The following is an 18,044-nucleotide window of genomic DNA, read 5'->3' as shown; positions in this document are numbered from 1 at the left end:
ATAGCTTTTAAGTTTGTCTTATGTTCTCATTGATATTATATTTTTCAGCAGCGACCACGCCGAAAGATTGCAGCCCGACATTGTCGCCTCTGAACGCGTTCTCTAGGTCCATGGACAATTCCTCGTTATCGCGATCGGTCGAACAGTTGTCGAGTCCGTTAGAATCAGAACCAAGAAGAAACAAGCAAAGCACACCTGTCGCGGCACCTGCCGCGCATTCACGCTCCTCTGCGACTCGCGGGGGCACTTGGGGTTCTATTTCTAGGTGAGAACTGAATTTATTATACGTAATCCATTCGACAGGATTAACATTGCGACGGCCACGTTGACCTTATTTGGGTCACTCCTGCATTTCCATAAAATAATAATAACTCGCAGGAGGTGGCAATTTCTGTTGATTAATGCTACCATTATATTTAATATGGAAATTATTCTGTCAAATATAATACAATCAGGTGTGTTAGAACAAACGAATATTACAAAGATTCCTATTATAAAATAAGATATAACAAGATACAATAAGACACATATAACGATATAACGACCGCAAAGAAATATTACTAATCAATGCAGTTAGGGAAAAATTGCTTACCATTCTCAGATATACGTGCCAGATCGTCTATGCTTTTAATCATTATACGATAAAGGAAGATTTTCCGTAATTCTCGAATTTACAAGTACACAGAATAATTGTTGTGATAATTTGAAAAATAATTATTTCGATAATTTACAAATACACAATTTTTATAGTTAAATAAATTAATGTTACGCTTATGTTTTTCATTGCTTTCCTTAATTGCGTGTCATTTTCGATTCACCAAGAAACGAACGATAAAGTGTTAATTTGGAACCTTAGTACCTCCACAGAAGTGTATAGCATCTTCTTAGCTCAAAAACAGTTTCTTCGTCTCGATTTTCAGAGTGTTTGCCCGTACACGACATCGAAAGGCGGCGAACAACTCGAGCGGTGGAAGCGGAAGTAACGAGGGTTCCGACAGTTTCGATCCTTATAGATCATGGTCGCCTCTCACGGAGGAAGGCTATGCTGAAAAGCTACGTTTACTCAGAGAAGCCGCATCCGTACCTATGGAGAGATGGAGGGCACCTACAGTCTTAGCGTGGTTGGAAGTTGCTCTTGGTATGCCACAATATGGTCCACGATGCGCTGAAAACGTTAAATCGGGAAAGGTACATCATTTCAGGCTACTTAATGATAGTATATTAGCTGATAATTTATATCAAAATCCATGAAATCGTAATATTATAAATATTAATATTTGTTGTTATTAAATCGTCGTATGATTTCATACAGATTTTTATTGAATCATCTGAAATAGGATATTATACAGCACTTTGTAAAATTCAGAAAGTTGTTTTGCATAATTTTGTATTAATCGTCGAATACGGAGGAACTAACTCTAAATCATTGGATTATATCCTTGGATATCATTGTACATCTTCTAAATCAGTGACTATAGTTCATACAATTTCTTTTTAATCTTTCTGTAAAAAATATGCAAAATAATATATTAATGGTATTTTGTCTTCGGTACTAAAAATGATACTTAATCCAGCTATGAAACATTCTTTATTGAAACTGAAAATTAATATAACGACACTTAGAAATTAATTATATGTTGACCGCCTTTTAATTGTTTATATTCGTCTTCCAAATTATAACAAACGATGAGATCTTATTTGATCGTAATACTTGTCCAGGTTTTACTGGAACTAAGTGACGCAGAATTGGAAGCAGGGTTAGGAGTGACCCATCCTCTTCATAGAAAGAAGCTCCGTTTAGCTATCGAAGAGCATCGACACCCGAGTCTCGTTCGATATCCGTGTATTGCTCAATTAGGTCACACGTGGGTCAGTTCAGAATGGTTGCCTGACCTTGGACTCGCTCAGTATTCTGAAAGTTTCGCAACTAACATGGTGGACGCACGGATGCTCGATCATCTGAGCAAAAAGGAACTCGAGAAGCTGCTTGGAGTGACCAGGAAGTTTCATCAGGCCAGCATCGTGCACGGAATTCATCTACTCCGAATGTTGAACTACGATCGTCAGGTAATGGCATAAAAAGAATATATATGAAATGTTCTATACTTGGTGGCTTATGAAAAATTGTATACTTTATAAAATACTTCAGGAACTCGCTTTTTCATTTTTCAATTTTATGAAAAATTGGTGTATTCTTAAGATCTGAAGAATTCAAGAAGTTCTTAGGAGTTTAATAATAAATTTGAACCTTTGGAAATATCATTTATTTAATTTCATAGTTAATTACATTATAATTTGACATTAAAAAATATATAGAATGCAATTTTCTGTAGTAATTTATAATAATAAGCAAAATCTTATGAAAAATAGTAGTAGGCTGGTCTAAACCACTGTGATTCTCAGCAAAATATCGCATTAATTTTAGAAATAAAATTGAGTTACAAATAGCATTGAGTTAGGATTATTAATTTCTTATTTTTCATCATCATCACTTAAATAAACACTATAAGGAGGACACTGTACCCTTAATTGTATTCTTACAATAGGCACTCGCAGTTAGAAGACATCAATGCGAACAAATGGACACAGATCCTTTAGTTTGGACAAACCAGAGGTTCATTCGGTGGGCGAGGAATATCGATCTGACTGAATACGCTGAGAATTTAAAAGGTAACTGGAAAATTTAGTTCCCTAAGCAAACATTCAAAAGAATGTTTTTCACAAATTTGCATTTTTGTTCCAAACCATACAAACTTCTCATTTATAAAACTAAAAAATTCTTCTTAAAAACACAGTAATCTTCAATTTGTGATGTAAATTTAAGTACTTGTAATAATCATTCATCTCAAACGATAGTGAGATACCATGTTATCATTTGTAATGCAGATTCAGGTGTGCATGGCGCTCTGGTCGTGCTAGAACCATCCTTCACCGGCGACACCATGGCTACAGCTTTGGGTATACCACCAGCTAAACAGATGATCAGACGACACCTCACCGCCGAGCTCGAAGCCCTCGTCGTTCCAGCAAGGTACTCAGTCTACTATCATCCAGAGGCCACATTGGACAACGCTCACTAATCGACATAAACGTCGTTCCTCGTTCGACAAACGAGATCGACGTTGCTAACACGATTCATTCTCGTTCTTCGAGCTTTCATTTTTACTAACTCTTTCCTCGACGGGGGTATTCTAGAATTAGTATCACGCTAACAATAAAACCACGTCGTCACCCACACCATTCAAATAATCTGACGATTTTGCCAGTGAATGAATATTAATCAAGTAATTTCAAAAAAGCAAGAAACATAAGATGTAAGATTTTAGAAATTCTTGAGATGCTGCTGCGGTGCTCTTTTATACTCTCTTTCGGAATCGAGCTAACGTTTCGAGCAGACAGCTTCGACAATTTAATATCACAGCTTGTCGGTATATTTTAGAAGAAAAGTCGCTTCGTAGCGATCAATTACAACGCATCAATTAAACAAAATTTCGCTTGTGGTAAAAATAAAAGATAGAGTAGAGAATTTTGTGGATCGTTTTCTACCCTGATCTAGTTAAAAAAGAAAAAGAACAAAAAAATATCGTACTTTAGGAATTATCGCTGAAATATTGTCAATTATCTACACGAAATCGTACACGTTTATATGCATAGAGACGATCAAAACGCGAGTATGTTATTTCTCTAGTCTTGACAGATTTTACAATGGTTGAGAGAACACGTTCGTTGATCATTGAAATTCGCGCGATAGATATGTGTTTTGCAAAGTAACGTTAGCTTTAAAGAAACGTTGTTATTATATACGAAAGTCGAACTCGATAGGCCTCACATTTTTCAGGGTTTCTACCAATTTAGTCTATTCGTTGATCAGGTTTGGACGGATATTGTAGTTTAGCCAATACGATATTCCCGATTTCGAGGATTGTACATAATAATGGCCGAGCTTAATGGAGTAACTTGCATTGATATTATTAAAATCGGTATCAAGGTTTCCGCTTCCATCGAAGCATTTTTTAATAGAACAGAATACTATTATTGGGATATTGTAAATAGTCGAGTGTTTGAGCAAAGAATTATTTACAAATCAGTAGTAGTAACGCAGCGGTGTGCACAAGAAAATTAGGATTAAGATAAGACTTTATTAATTTGGACTTTATTAATTTGGAATATTTATAGAGCAAAATTCAATTTCTTAAAAAAAATATACAGAGATATTCTAAAAATTAGGTCAAGCTACAAATCTTATATAGCTTTCACAGCTCAATGATGATTATAATTATTACTATTTCTATTTAAAAAAAAGTTAAAAATTCAGCATTATATCTTATATTCTTAGAAATAAATCACGGCTTGTTCCAATTTTTAGAATCACCCTGTACAACCTAGAATAAGATAATTGTTCATTCCGACAGACTTGACATATTTGGACGCCATACATATCATAAATACCTTAGGAAATTCAAATAGGAGACGATGCACTGACATTACGATGCTAAGAACACACGATAAGATAAAAGAGAGAGAGAGAGAGAGGGAGAGAGAGAGGGAGAGAGAGAGAGAGAGAGAAAGAGCTATATAAAGAGGTAAATGTGCATGCTAGTCTGGGCAATCTCGACTCATCGGCAGAATGGTCCCATTGAAATGGACAGAGTCGAGATCGCTTACGACTGGTGCCTAGTATGTAAGTACTCATCCGTAATACACACGCCATACTTGGATATATCGGGAATACACACACGTATATACAGTACAGTACAATCTCGACATAATGTACATATACAAACATATGCAGTATACTCGATGGAATTTCTTCTTATTGATATAACATTGTACTCGGCACCGCAGCGATTCGCTGGGTCTGCAGTCCACTCGATCGCGGATCCATCGGTAATGTCTCTCATAGCTGAGCCGTAGCCCACAGCTGCTGCCTGCACTGCACTGCGCTATGTACAGCACACGTTAATATTAGTAATTCTGGTGTAATCCCTGGCCAAAGGATTCTATCACAAAATTAGAAAACTCCTTCTAAAGGCATCGAGTTTTCCTCGAGCTTTTTTTAATCTTCTATCAATATATACATTTTCTCTATTTAATTGTCACATTTAATTGAATATTAATTTTACAAATTCTTGAAGTATATCCGATAAATATATTTTCATGAAAGAACCAATTCAGTTTGTAACTTTTTTAGGAGGGGACTTAAAAGAGCGAAAAGATTGAAATTGTCAGGGATTACATCAGTATGCATTATGGTTCCTTTCATCTTTTTCTAATTTGCCAACTTTGATATTTACATTTTTGACTGTTCGGTGTTTAATCCAATCGATTGACCAGCAACGCTCGATGCGCCTCGGTCGATCCTACGTGAACGACCCTGCGTATTCTGGCGTCCATTTAAACATATATACATTCTTCTATATCGATGGTGCACAAAATGCTTGTGTATGTATATTTATGTTGTAACTAGATATTCATTATGATACATATCTCGTTCTCTATTGTCGAGCACTTGCAGCGAGCCACTGTTCAATTGCCAAGTATCTACCACGTTGATCACGATATATTTTGTGTGCCAAGACCAGTTTTTCAGTAACTTCATCTGTACCCTGAATAAAACTCCTTTCTCGTATTCCATCGCACCGTTCACACACAGTAAAATTCTCACTTTGAAAGGAACCACCTTGGACCTGGTAAACTTTAACTCGATCGCAACTTTCTTCAATACCAAGTTCCCCCTTTCACAATCAGATGTACTTTCACAGACGTAAACATTTTCTACGAATTTTTCACACGTATCAAAACTTGTTATTTTTCCTCCATCGAATCTTCAAAACGATGCCCCACGTTATTTAAAATACTCACATTGATTAATATCTACTGTTAGATTTTAGATGATGATAATACTTTTATAACTAGATTAGCACTATTAACACGTTCCACGTGGCGAAAAACTTGGGATTTGAATTGCAAAAATTGCTTCCGAATCTCATAAACAAATCAAATTCTATTATCAAATTTTTCAAAAGCGTAGTGTTCCTATTTTTGAAATATTATAATACTTTCTCACTACCAACGCGTTTTACATCTCGAAGATGACCTCAAAACAGAACTTTGAAATTGAATGAATAATCGTATCTCAATCCGTCATTACTAGGTATCTAATATTAAATTCTACAAAAATAAAATAAGATTGTTTAAAATGATCACAGATTCCTATTATCAAATTCTACAAAGACGATTTGCTAATCAAAAAATATTTCTAACTAAACTTTACTAACAAAACTCTCTATCTTTTTACATCTACAATATCAAAGATCACAAACAATCCACGTCGCGGAACGTGTTAAACCACCACATAAACACATCCGTTCCCATAGAAAACCTGAAATTTGCTTCACACCCTTTTCTCGCATGATCAAACTAAAAGAGAAAAAGAATAAGAAAGAGATACAGATGTAAAGATGAAATTAAAAAACGAGGAGAGAGGTTCGCTGCAAAACGTGCCGAACGTGTGTGTGTCCGCGGTGTCGCCAAAGGTGTGTGCATATAAGCGGTCAGGATGCGTGTACGCAAAAAGGCGTGCATGTAGCGTGGTGTGCGTGTGTGTAGAAGTCAGCTGGAGGTGGTCCCGAGGAACAGCACCAGCGGGGGTCGTCCGATGAGCACAGTGAGCGCGGGCGGTAGCCTCGGTCGTGGAAGCAGGGCGCTACATCTTCAGCATCATCAGAGCTCCCTGTCCGCCCTGCACATGACGACCAATCACTCGGGCACGGTCGATAGACGCAGATCCAGCCTCAGGGTAACGTACCGTATAGATTCAAAAAGACACACCTGGTCCATTCACTACTGCACCGGGAACTCGGTGGTATTTCTAATTTCTTTGCCCTTATATTCTTCCTCGAGCTGGTGCAGAACACGATTCGTTCTTCGCAGATCGCTTGTCGCGATATTTTATTACATATCACTCTTGACTATTGAGAGTTAGTGAATTCCTCCGGGTTTATATCCTTGGATGAGCAAAGGAGAAATATTTAACGCACTGTGGCAAAAAAAGTTGTTTTATAGATCTTCATACGATATGGAACTACGATAGACTTCATTTTATTCATTTCACTTATCAGTTTCATAGTTCATACTAATGCAATTAAGTAACTTCTCTTCTGATTATTATTGATAATTCACTCTTCTCTTTCGTAATTTTAACTCTTCGTAAATAATCATAGGAGAGCTTCAGAGTAAATTCGGAAGATAGAACTTGTATTTTGAAAGAATTTCTAATCTTAGAAGAGAGTCGACATTTCAGATAATTTTCAGGTATGATTTATGATTTTCGTATTTTCAGAAATATATTTTCATGATAGATTATGTTATAAATAAAGAGGAGCTTTTTAAAGTGTAATTGGTACTAAGTATAAGTTCTTATACTTACTAAACTATTAAATCATTTAGAACACAGGTAGAAATGTACTCTTTGTAGCAAATATTGTTTCCAGTCAATAATTCAATATATTCTCAAGGTACATAATTTTAAAAGACAAATTGAAAACATAAAAACTGACGAATGGCACAGTGACCTATACTTTCTCCTAGAAATACTTACGTCTAGTAGTAATAGTAGAAACTGCTGACTCGGCGTTGTCTGTCACTGACCATCACGTTCTACTGAAACTTGGGATATTCAATGTCATATGTAAGAGAGAAATCCGTTTGCGTGATTGAGATAGCGATAGCGAACCAACAAAAATGCAGTTCTCTTCGTACAACGTTATCTCAGAAATAGAAAGCCTAAACAGAACGAAACAAAAAGTACTCAGATTTTAAAAGCGAAAATTTCTAGTTGCTTACTCTATTGATTTTATTTAACAAGCGCAAAGTAATTTTAGTATTTAACGTCCAAATTCTTTGGAATTTCAATACGCGTTGATATTTTTAAAGACGTTTTTAGATAAATAATAAATGTTTTTGGTTATGTTTTAGAGTAATATTATTATCGACGATGTTGTTAACTGTTATAAATATTTGACAGAGATAATAGATACTACTAATTGCAAAAATCCTTATCTCGAAGCTCCAAAGAACCGCGATTAACGACAAAATTTAATTAACAGCGATCTGCTTTGAAAGATATCGTAGTCACAATCATTAGTCATGGATGACTTTCCTCTACATTCAATCCTATTAACAAGACTACAATACCTAAATAATAAATTATTTTAAAACAGTATATATATAGAAAGCCATCACTGACTAACATCGTGTTACATAATTACGCATTTAATGATCATTTGCAGCGGTTGTTCGAATTAACTTTATCAACCACATCTATCATTTAAAACAAAAGTTTACTCTTCATTTATTATCGAATATAATTCGAGCCACTGCTGGTTAACAATTTTCACTCAAATTTCTAAAATCACGTTAATTTCTCATCGTTTCATTTGTATATACATATATATATATATCGAGTTCTTTATTCATTTAATTTCTCATTGGCACGATTGCATGGCATCGCTTAGGTAAGGACGCTCGCGCAGTATTTCCACCAGATAATAAGCCCCTTATACCTTAAGTCTTGATATACCCTCTTTAATAAGTTTAATCCTTATCGAAAGTAGTGTACACTTTGTAGATATAGGCACGAAGAAATATCTTAAATTAGTTACATGAAAGAAGCTACGCAACAACGTTTGAACATCATCGTTAACGGCTAAACATCACGCAAACATCAAGCTTTAGTCATTTTATCGGCTACTGTCGCAACATCACGATACTCGTAACATCAGTAAATTTCGAGGAAAAGAAACATCGTTGTATAATGTTAAATTTCTAGTCGTTCTTCCACGTGAATCAAGGATTAACAATTTCGAAATGAAGGAAGCAGAAAGTAGAGACTTCTATTCTATAGCTACAAGTGTGACTGAACTTTTCACGCGATAAGGGTTAAAAGCTGTGAGCTATGTGCTTAACCTAACGTTAATCATTCTCCCTGCATCCTGTGGATCGTCGCAGACCTGCAGTCTTCTTTACTTGAAAAAGGTTCGGTATATATGTATATATTTATTATATACGTATATGTATCTAGATCTGTATTAATTCATCGTTTCTTTCGCTACGTCTGTGTACATCGATCTATCGTCATAGGGATCCCCAATGATGAGTTTTCAAATCTGATCGAGAGGTTGTGTTTATTACAGAGTAAACTCCTTCCAAGTTTCCTCTATAGATCACTTATGAGTTATGATAAATTTGAAAGATAGGAATTCTAGAAAACTCTGCACAAATTCCTTTTTAATTCTAATTCTAACTTTTTTCGTCTCCTTTTTTTTTTTTTTTTGAAGGAGATATCAAGTTCGCGACTCTAAAGTATTCTCGAGGAAACTTCGAAAGAATAGATCTATGAAGGAATGCGTAAAGGAAACGATGATTGCTCTGTTAGTTTAATCTAAAAGATCAAGTCCAATTTTCCATACAAAACCGAATAGTTCGTTCGTTTTTAATATCTCGTTGCATTTACACATCGAACGACCTTCTGTGATAAGAATTAGAAACTATTTCCATCTGAGATTTGTCACGGAAACGGTAACGAACCAACGCAATCAATCGCAACCTTACACGGTTCCAAATTTTTTTAGAAAACGTAGTAGATATTTCATTATTATCTTAGAGCATCCTCCAGAACGACGAGGCATCCTTCGCGGTACTCACACTCTCCCCGGGATGTCTCCTCGTGAATTATTTGTTTCAAATGTCTAGATTTTAGCGAAGTGCCTCACAAACGTCTTTATAATTTGCCAAGTTAGAGAATCTGTTTCACTAGCAACTATCGAACACTACGCTAAAATGTAGACGATTCTCATGGATCTCGACCTCGACCGCACGGACTTCGAAAATACGGGTAAATGAGTATGAACAGATCATTGATACGATAATCAGAGAATCATTGGTACAATAATTTTTTCATACGTTAAATTAATTTTAAATGAAATTCATGGAAAATTTTCGTCGTCGGTCCGACGAGCCCGAGAAACAGAAATTCGTTTCTTCTTTCCGATTCGATACGATATTATTATTCGCCTGGAATTTATCATTGTCTTAGGAAAACAAAAGCTGAAAAAAGAAAGAAAAAGACTGAGATTCAGGGTACGAGCGCAAATCGTATCGCCTGTAACTGTAGGAATTACGCAAACAGTCCTCTCCCTGTACTTAGTTATTTACTTGTAAAACTTGTAAACCCTCGTTGACGATTCTCTCCGTATGATCGCAGCGAATTACTTATTATCACGTTTCATAAGGATCGTGAGAATTCGCGACGTTCGCAAACGACGAGCTTAACATAATCAAATTTAGCCGATTGCCCGATCAAATATATTTTACCATCGTAATTCATCGAACTGTGAGTATATTGCGTGTTTTTACTGTTTTATTAGTGGAACCTTCTTTTTTCCAATTCTCTTTGACTTCTCGTTTCTCTGTGTTAGATCGCTTATTTCTTAGGAAATTAGTAGTACAATTTTAGTGATTTATCATAAGTTTCGATTAGTATTATTGGACCGTAGGTTACTCGTATGGTTATTGAATTCTATTTTATATTCTATGTTTCGTCGAAGGGATTTATCACACGTAACTTGAGTAATTGCAAGTAATTTAACTCAAAAACCTAAATTTTTTATCACTTAAGATCCAACGATATCAGTTATGATTTAAAATTCTAAAATTTACTTTAGAAAATATCCCATAGAAATCTTCAATTTCTACTAATCTAAGCATTGAAAATATCAAAGTGTTAATTGAAACAATGTTTTTCTGAATTTTAATCTCCAATCTCTTTTTCCGTTGCGAGGTAATAACTTTTGTTCCTCTTTTCTTTTTTTTTTTTTTTATAAAGAGCTCGATGACTTACGATATAAAATATCGTGATTCCTAATTATTCTCAAATACTAGAAGATTTCCTTTAAAAGGCTGATTGTATCGCCGTCACACTGTAAACACTGTACATAAAGAAGCAACGATCGATTATCACGTTCTCCTTTTTCATGTATGTTAACCAGAGTGTTCTGTTTTTAAGAATACGATAATTGTAGTGAATAATCGCATAAAAAAGAGAGAAAAGAATACAAAAACAGGATACGAAAGGCAGAAAGTGCGGACGTTCGATTTTTAGCTATCTAAAACACTGATTATAACAATGACGAGCCATTGTGTAAATATAAACTGATGATTTCAATGTGGAATTCACAATGTGGGTTCTTAATCCGCCTTGTTTCGTCCTTTACTAGTTGTCGTGGAAGAGCTCACAGGTATGCGGCCATAACTTACTTGCGTATATCATGATAGATAATCATTTTTCTTTTCATATTCATTTTTCTTACAATACTTTATGAACTATCTCGTAGTCGTCATTATTAATTTTATGTTGGGCCCTTTTCATAGATTAGATAAAAAATGTAGTTACGTCGAAATTGGCTAATCAGGATTTAACAAATACGATACAAATCATCAAAATCCTATTGACCCTTTCCATATTATGGATAACTGTAATCATATATGTTAAATGTTTTTACCGTGTACTATGGATATAGCAATTCGATCAAATCTACGATATTTCAAATGCAAATTTTTGTAATGTAAGTTACATACAGTTGTTTTTACACGGTGGATGAGTTTTACCATGTAAAGAAACCCTCAAAAAAAGTCGTGAAATAATTGATCTGCAACAAAGTATAAAACTTGTGTTAGCGAAAATCAAAATAATATTTCCTTCGAAAATTGGCATATTATTCATCGTTATTCTTTGTTACATTACAACGAAACATTTTCTTATTACAGTGAAAAAATCATCGAACAATCCTTTGCAACAAGCCATACAAGATCTCGAGAAAAGCTTTCGAGATTGGTATCATTTACAGTACATTTACATTTACGTATTAAAAAATCGCTTAACTGTAACCAGAGCGCGTTAAAAGGAAAGTACCGTGTAAAACGAGTATCAGGTGTACTTAATTGTAACGAAAGAAGTTAAATCCCCGTTTCATTCAGTTTCTTTCAGTATGCATATATGTGTGTAAAAATCATAGATTATTTACCAAAGAAAAATGCTTTATTTGCATGAATAAATAAAATACTTATGTCTTAGGAGATATTATTTAATAAATTTAATAAATGTTTATAAATATAAATTTCCAAATAATCACATTTCCTTATTAGCCAATCTTCGATCGATTCTCAACTTGACCGTAAAACATTTTAATTTTTATAGCTTCAAACATTCTCTTCTTTTCTTTTCCCCCTGTTTCTTAGAAGATAAACCATTTCTTCGGTTCCCTTGACTGTGCCAATGACTAACCAATCGTCGAGGTGAATCTTTAGTGCGATGAATTATTAGTCTTCCAATCCTGCAAGATCGTATCTCATATTATTCAGAAACGACTTGGGTAATTTCGTGAAATCTAGCTCGTAGAAATCTTTTTTCCCTTATGTCGCTGCACGTGCATCCCCAGCTTGTAATATCCAATTATCCCTCGCCTTCTCCCTTTTATGTTCTTTCAACGAAACTGTTTCGAAATTCGTTTAACAAGTATTCGAACGCCTTCTGAAAGGAAGAGAAACGTTATCAAAGAAGTCTCGGTTTCGAAACATTTCGATACTGCAGACTCAACCAATTCAGCCACAGAGAACCATTTCTCTTCGAACATTTTGAAACGCAATTTCACAAGACCCGTCATCTTAGACACCCCGATAGCTCGTTTGCTCGTAGCATCGTCCCCTCGAGAAAGTCGAGATCCACAGATCCTTCGAAATATTGTAGGTCTCCGTATTGACGTGTTGGACAAATTTGATTAATATCTAATTATTAGAACGACAGGGTAGATATATCTTTTAATACAAGGAAACGGAAACGAATTTTTTTGCGGTTGGTATACGTTCTATATTGTGTGAATCATTGGTTGTGCATTGTAATTGCGAAACAGAAATACTTTTTGCTACATTTTCTATGTTTTAATTAAATACTCTAGTTTAACTTTTCACTCAGATTGCAAATTGCTACTTTTTCAGCTCTGGGATCATTGTAGTGTTATATTAATAATAGTATAGTAATAATAAAAAATAAATTTTTTTATTTACAGCAATTAAAACCTCGTATTTCTCAAACGAAATTAAAAAATAGTAAATGAATAAGCATACAGGATTCGTTTATACAGTGCCAACCGTAGAGAAATTTGCGCGCAAATGGAACCTCCCTTCTCTTTAAAATATTTGTTACCACCGGTACACCATAGCTGCAGTCAATTTCACGATATTTCAAAGGAAAATATTCCAATATCCCTGCAATATTGCGCTAGAAAAGGTATTCCAATATTTTTTCCGTAATATCGAGAGAAACGAATATTTTCTCCGAAATGTTACACCATGGAAAATATTTCGATATTTGCCCCACGCGAAACGTTAAAAACGAGACCTACCGTATTTCTCATATTACAAATGGGTCTCAAAACTATCTCAACGAAATTTCCAATTAATTCAATATTACACCTTTTTCAACAGGGATCGTTAAGCAGAGCCTTTGGATTTCGACCCAGAAGCGAGAAGGCCTCTCCATCTTCTTCGTCGGATACCGGAAGCCTGGCTAGTCAGTATATGAGCAGCGCTCGCAGCAATTCTCCTCCACCCCCGCAACTGCCACCTAGACCCATCACAGGCAACAAAAGACATCGCCGAGTGAAGAGTATAGGTGACATCGACTATATAACAAGCGCAGCAGTAAGCACGCCCGTTTGACAGGAGGGTAGGCCCCAACATCCGGGGCCTTATCGAAGCTTGAGCGAGCGAGGATACTCTTCATCGTACTCTTCTTCGCAGTATGGCTCGTATTCCGGCTACAGCAACGTTCTGCACGGCGATCAGTACCAGTACCAACAGACTAGTAATTATTATCAACTGAAGGGCGGTTATTACTCACCACAGAGCACCGGGCCGCCATTTCCAGGGGTTCAGAGATACGGAAGCTTAGCGGAGGAGGCCTGGTCGTGCACCACGAAAGACGACTCTGGCAATCCCAAAACGAACCCCAGGACTTACCTAGCTTAGCTGGTCTCGAAAATATCCACGGTGATATCACGGTGACGATTCGTGACGAATCGAATCACCTCGTTTGGTTATGGCTATTTTAATTAGGCTTGTTAACCAAAGTGTCGCCAAAGGGGACAGAGCTGTGATTTAACGTGGAAGAGCTGGGCTTGCCGGAGTTCGATTAATAATTATTAACCCTTTCACTGGTGAATTGGCGCTTTGCAGTAGAGATAAGTAATTATGGTTTGGGTCGGATTTGAAGTATCCTCTGGGAGGAATGCTTGAAATGATGTATCTCGGAGAGTTTTTTTGGAACGCGGAATTGTTGTGAAGTTACAGAATTGTTTATTTATGGAATTTGATATTGGTAGGGTAATTTATTTAATTAATTTATTTACCTTATGAACTATTTCATGGGTATATGATATACATTATTGTCCGTAAATTCCCTCTACCATTTAATTACTGTTACTGCACGTAACTTAATAACATATTAAAACCTTACCAAGCATTCCGTTTATCTAAAATATTTATCCGGGTCATCTATACTCAGCTATACTGCACAACTATGTAAGAAGATAGTATCTGTTGAATAGCCAGTTTATAGCAAACTGACATAAACTTTTAAAGCTCGCTACGTTTATTACATTTTGTCTAAGGACATTAAATTTATTATTCATCTTTCTAGTGCACTATTATACTTTAGTACGATCTTCCACTAAATGAAGATATAAAATGATCGCTATTATTGAAAGATATGAAAATAGGAAGATACGAAGAAGCTTGTTTTTATACTTCTTTCTATAATTGGGCAGTACTTATGAAATGGCATGCAGCTGTTATAACCAGTTAGTATAATCAAAATTAACAAAAACAAGAGTGAAAGGGTTAAAGAATTTCAGTGGTATCGAAGATTATATGGTCGAAATAATACTATAGCGATCGACAAACTTGGATGAGAGAACCTGATGTGCCTATATGGGGACATAAGAATGAAAAGCACCTATTTCAGCGTTCGCAAGTGTGATATAATCGGAAAGAAGCTTGATCTATCGTACGAAAGAGACTCTAACAACAAGTCCTGAACTTAGTCTGGTCGTATTAGTATTAAAACCCTCGAGGGATTTGAAAGATTACCACAACGATTGATCAGTTTTAATCCCACGAAGACGGGCCATTCTGTACAGTAATCGAATGCATCTCCGAAGTGCAACAATGCAGCAGTCGGATACATCCAGGACCAGTTTTATAGCGCGTAACCTGTTAACTGGGAAAGACGAGTTAACTCGTCCTTCTATCTCATTTTCAATTTGTCATGAATTTAGCAATTTATTTATTCGAAGATTCCTATTTCTAATCTAACGTTGCATTTTTATATCACAATTAAAATTAATACGAAACCTTCTTCATTTTTTAATTCTGTGCCAAAAAAAGCTTCTGGTTAAGGAACTACCCAGTTAACAGGTTAATGGACATTATGGATATAATAATAATAAGTCATCGGTGCAATTTGCATCAGTAGTATGAGCAGCAGAAGGAAATGATAATCAAATTTATGAAAATAATTTACGAATCACTGTGCAATTTTAATTTTTTACAGATCGAGCCTGGGCATACTTGTAGATATTTTAATAAAAAAGAAAATGGTACTTGCTCCAAATACTTGGTACGTTAATTTTGAATACCATATTTTATTTTCATCAACCGTGTAATTATGTGTGGGCATGGGATGTGTTAAATTGTATTATCCGTAAATTAAACCACGACTAATACTAACGCGATTGACTTTGCTGAGCATACTACTGAACCGAAGCAAATCGTTCCAAGTTAACGAAAGAAAACGACGAACAGTATTTAAATATGGGCGTTTAAAGTTACCTAGATGGAAACTTGTAGCGATTATCCGTGCAGTGGATAATTAATCGTTCGAATGTACAGACTAGAAATCGTCATAATTAGACTGCGAATGTTTATGCAAATTAATATTTTTTTTTTTTAACAACTAAACTTGTTTCACATTCTACACATTAAAACGACTACTTTGTTGTTGATATTGATATTTGTTTGATTTGATATTTGTCTATCTTAACATATAACATATATTTTACACATTTAAATATCCCATAAATGCATAAATATCAGCGGTCTAGCAATAATTAGCCGCAGTACGCTGCCAAACGCGAGGTTTCGAAACGACTCATCTTCGCTCTATCATATCCAGGAATCGCAACGAAAGAATACGACCAATTAGGAAAAGGAATACGTATTTTGGACATCGATCGTGCGATTTTTCGAGTCCGAGTTGTTCATCGTTGCCCGAAATTTTCATTTGTACGTATAATCAGCAGCCGCGTTCATGCACACAATATCGATCATCGTTTCACGTAATTTTAAGAATTTACTTAGCCGACGTTTAAATCTGGAATTAATTATAAGACTGTTCGAATTTGGAAGCTCAAGATCTTCTGGGAAAAAAAGGAAGGAATCTTATCCTTCACACTTGCGTGGAGAGAAGAGAATATTACGAAGAGTTCTTTAAGTAATGGATACTAAGTGTATCGTAGTTAATAATTTGATTATCGATATTATCAATGTTATTAATATTACTGATATAAATAATTATAGATTATATTTACATTAATATAAAATTAACATAAAATATTTATATTGATATTATTTAATATTGATAATATTGATAATAATAATTTGAGAATAATTGCAAGCAGAATGTATTATCTTCTGCCTGTATCTACTTAAAGATACCGAATCGAAGAAGCAGAAGCAGAAGCGTACAGGGGCTTCCATCGAGTTCTACATAACTGTTCGAACACATTCAATAAACGTTCAGTAAAACTATACACACATATACACATTCCAGTGGCTGTTTCTCAAGAAAAATCACAAAACAGGATAGGTAAAAACCTATTTTATTTATCGAAGAACGGATGTAGAATAGTTAGCTGAAGAAGAAGAAATCGACGACCAAACTACAGTCAGTTCTAAAATTAAAGAAAAGAGAAAGGGAGAAAGATAAAGAGAAAGATGGAAATGGACAGAACGATATTATATATTCTGCATTTTTGCATATCGTGCGTAATCTTGCTCGATATCCAGGAAACCTATTTTTTCTGCACATTCGTTATCGTTTTCTACGTGATAATTGTATATAAATACATACATAAAACGATACGAAGTCGAAAAGTGGTGCAGATATGTGAGAAATAAAATATCCTTTTTTCCTTTTTTTGTTTCTTCCAACGCACATAAGGGAAACGATGTTTGCAAATGATTAAATAAGCGAATTAAATAATATCATTTACGGAAACGTTTAAAACACCAGAGTTCGAATGGTGGTCATCGTTTAAAAAGTACGTGTTATGATGTAATTAATTGTATAACTGTTAAACAAAAACAAAAAAAATGAAAACGCGTGCATGTACCGAATATAGTCCACGATGTATTTATACAGTCGTCTGTATACGATATTAATTATTATAACACGCTTTATAATAATTAATATTAAAGAAGAAAACGTCGGATATTCTGGATCATGTTCCAAAGAACCGCCAGAATCGAATCGAATCGCACGTTAAAATCCATTATTCTTAATTACGCTTGCGTAACAAGACGATATATTTTGTAGATAAAGAAATTTCAATAATTAATATTTATTCGTAGCATTTCTCATTGTATTTATGCTCGGTGTTAAGTTATACGATTAAATTGGAAAATTTTATATCCGTAAATTCGTTTAATACGTGGACGAGTATTAACATCGTTTAGTGATCGATAAACGATGGGTCAATACTAATCCAAGAGTGATCAATTCACTCGTCTGTCGTATACCTAAGTAATTTATTCGAATAAATTATAGCTTAGGTTTTTAATTTATTATGCGCGCACCCATACGATAATCACGATCGATCGAGATCGACGACAATTGTAACATTTGCTTTATAAATGTCTCTTAAACGATA

At 35.0% G+C, this 18,044-nt stretch overlaps 1 protein-coding gene across 18 annotated transcripts in view; it reads left to right on the top strand.

The window, feature by feature from the left end:
* The window catches only part of LOC117204014 (kazrin), a 141,090-nt gene extending 123,611 nt beyond the window's left edge, over nt 1-17,479 (top strand). For 9 of the 18 annotated variants that reach the window (XM_033440998.1, XM_033440989.1, XM_033440999.1 and 6 more), the window contains 10 exons: nt 49-265; nt 921-1,188; nt 1,720-2,067; nt 2,547-2,670; nt 2,887-3,031; nt 6,610-6,799; nt 9,010-9,036; nt 11,277-11,297; nt 13,543-13,758; nt 13,858-17,479. In XM_033440998.1, the coding sequence (XP_033296889.1) occupies nt 49-265; nt 921-1,188; nt 1,720-2,067; nt 2,547-2,670; nt 2,887-3,031; nt 6,610-6,799; nt 9,010-9,036; nt 11,277-11,297; nt 13,543-13,758; nt 13,858-14,085 (1,784 nt within the window). In that variant the 3' untranslated portion in view covers nt 14,086-17,479. The other 9 variants (XM_033440988.1, XM_033440997.1, XM_033440992.1 and 6 more) reach the window with 8 other exon arrangements.
* Nucleotides 17,480-18,044: the final 565 nt, after the last annotated feature.

This window comes from Bombus bifarius, unplaced genomic scaffold, assembly GCF_011952205.1.
Source record: "Bombus bifarius isolate JDL3187 unplaced genomic scaffold, Bbif_JDL3187 scf7180000007975, whole genome shotgun sequence".
Taxonomy (NCBI): domain Eukaryota; kingdom Metazoa; phylum Arthropoda; class Insecta; order Hymenoptera; family Apidae; genus Bombus; species Bombus bifarius.
This window is presented reverse-complemented; position numbering and strand designations above follow the sequence as displayed.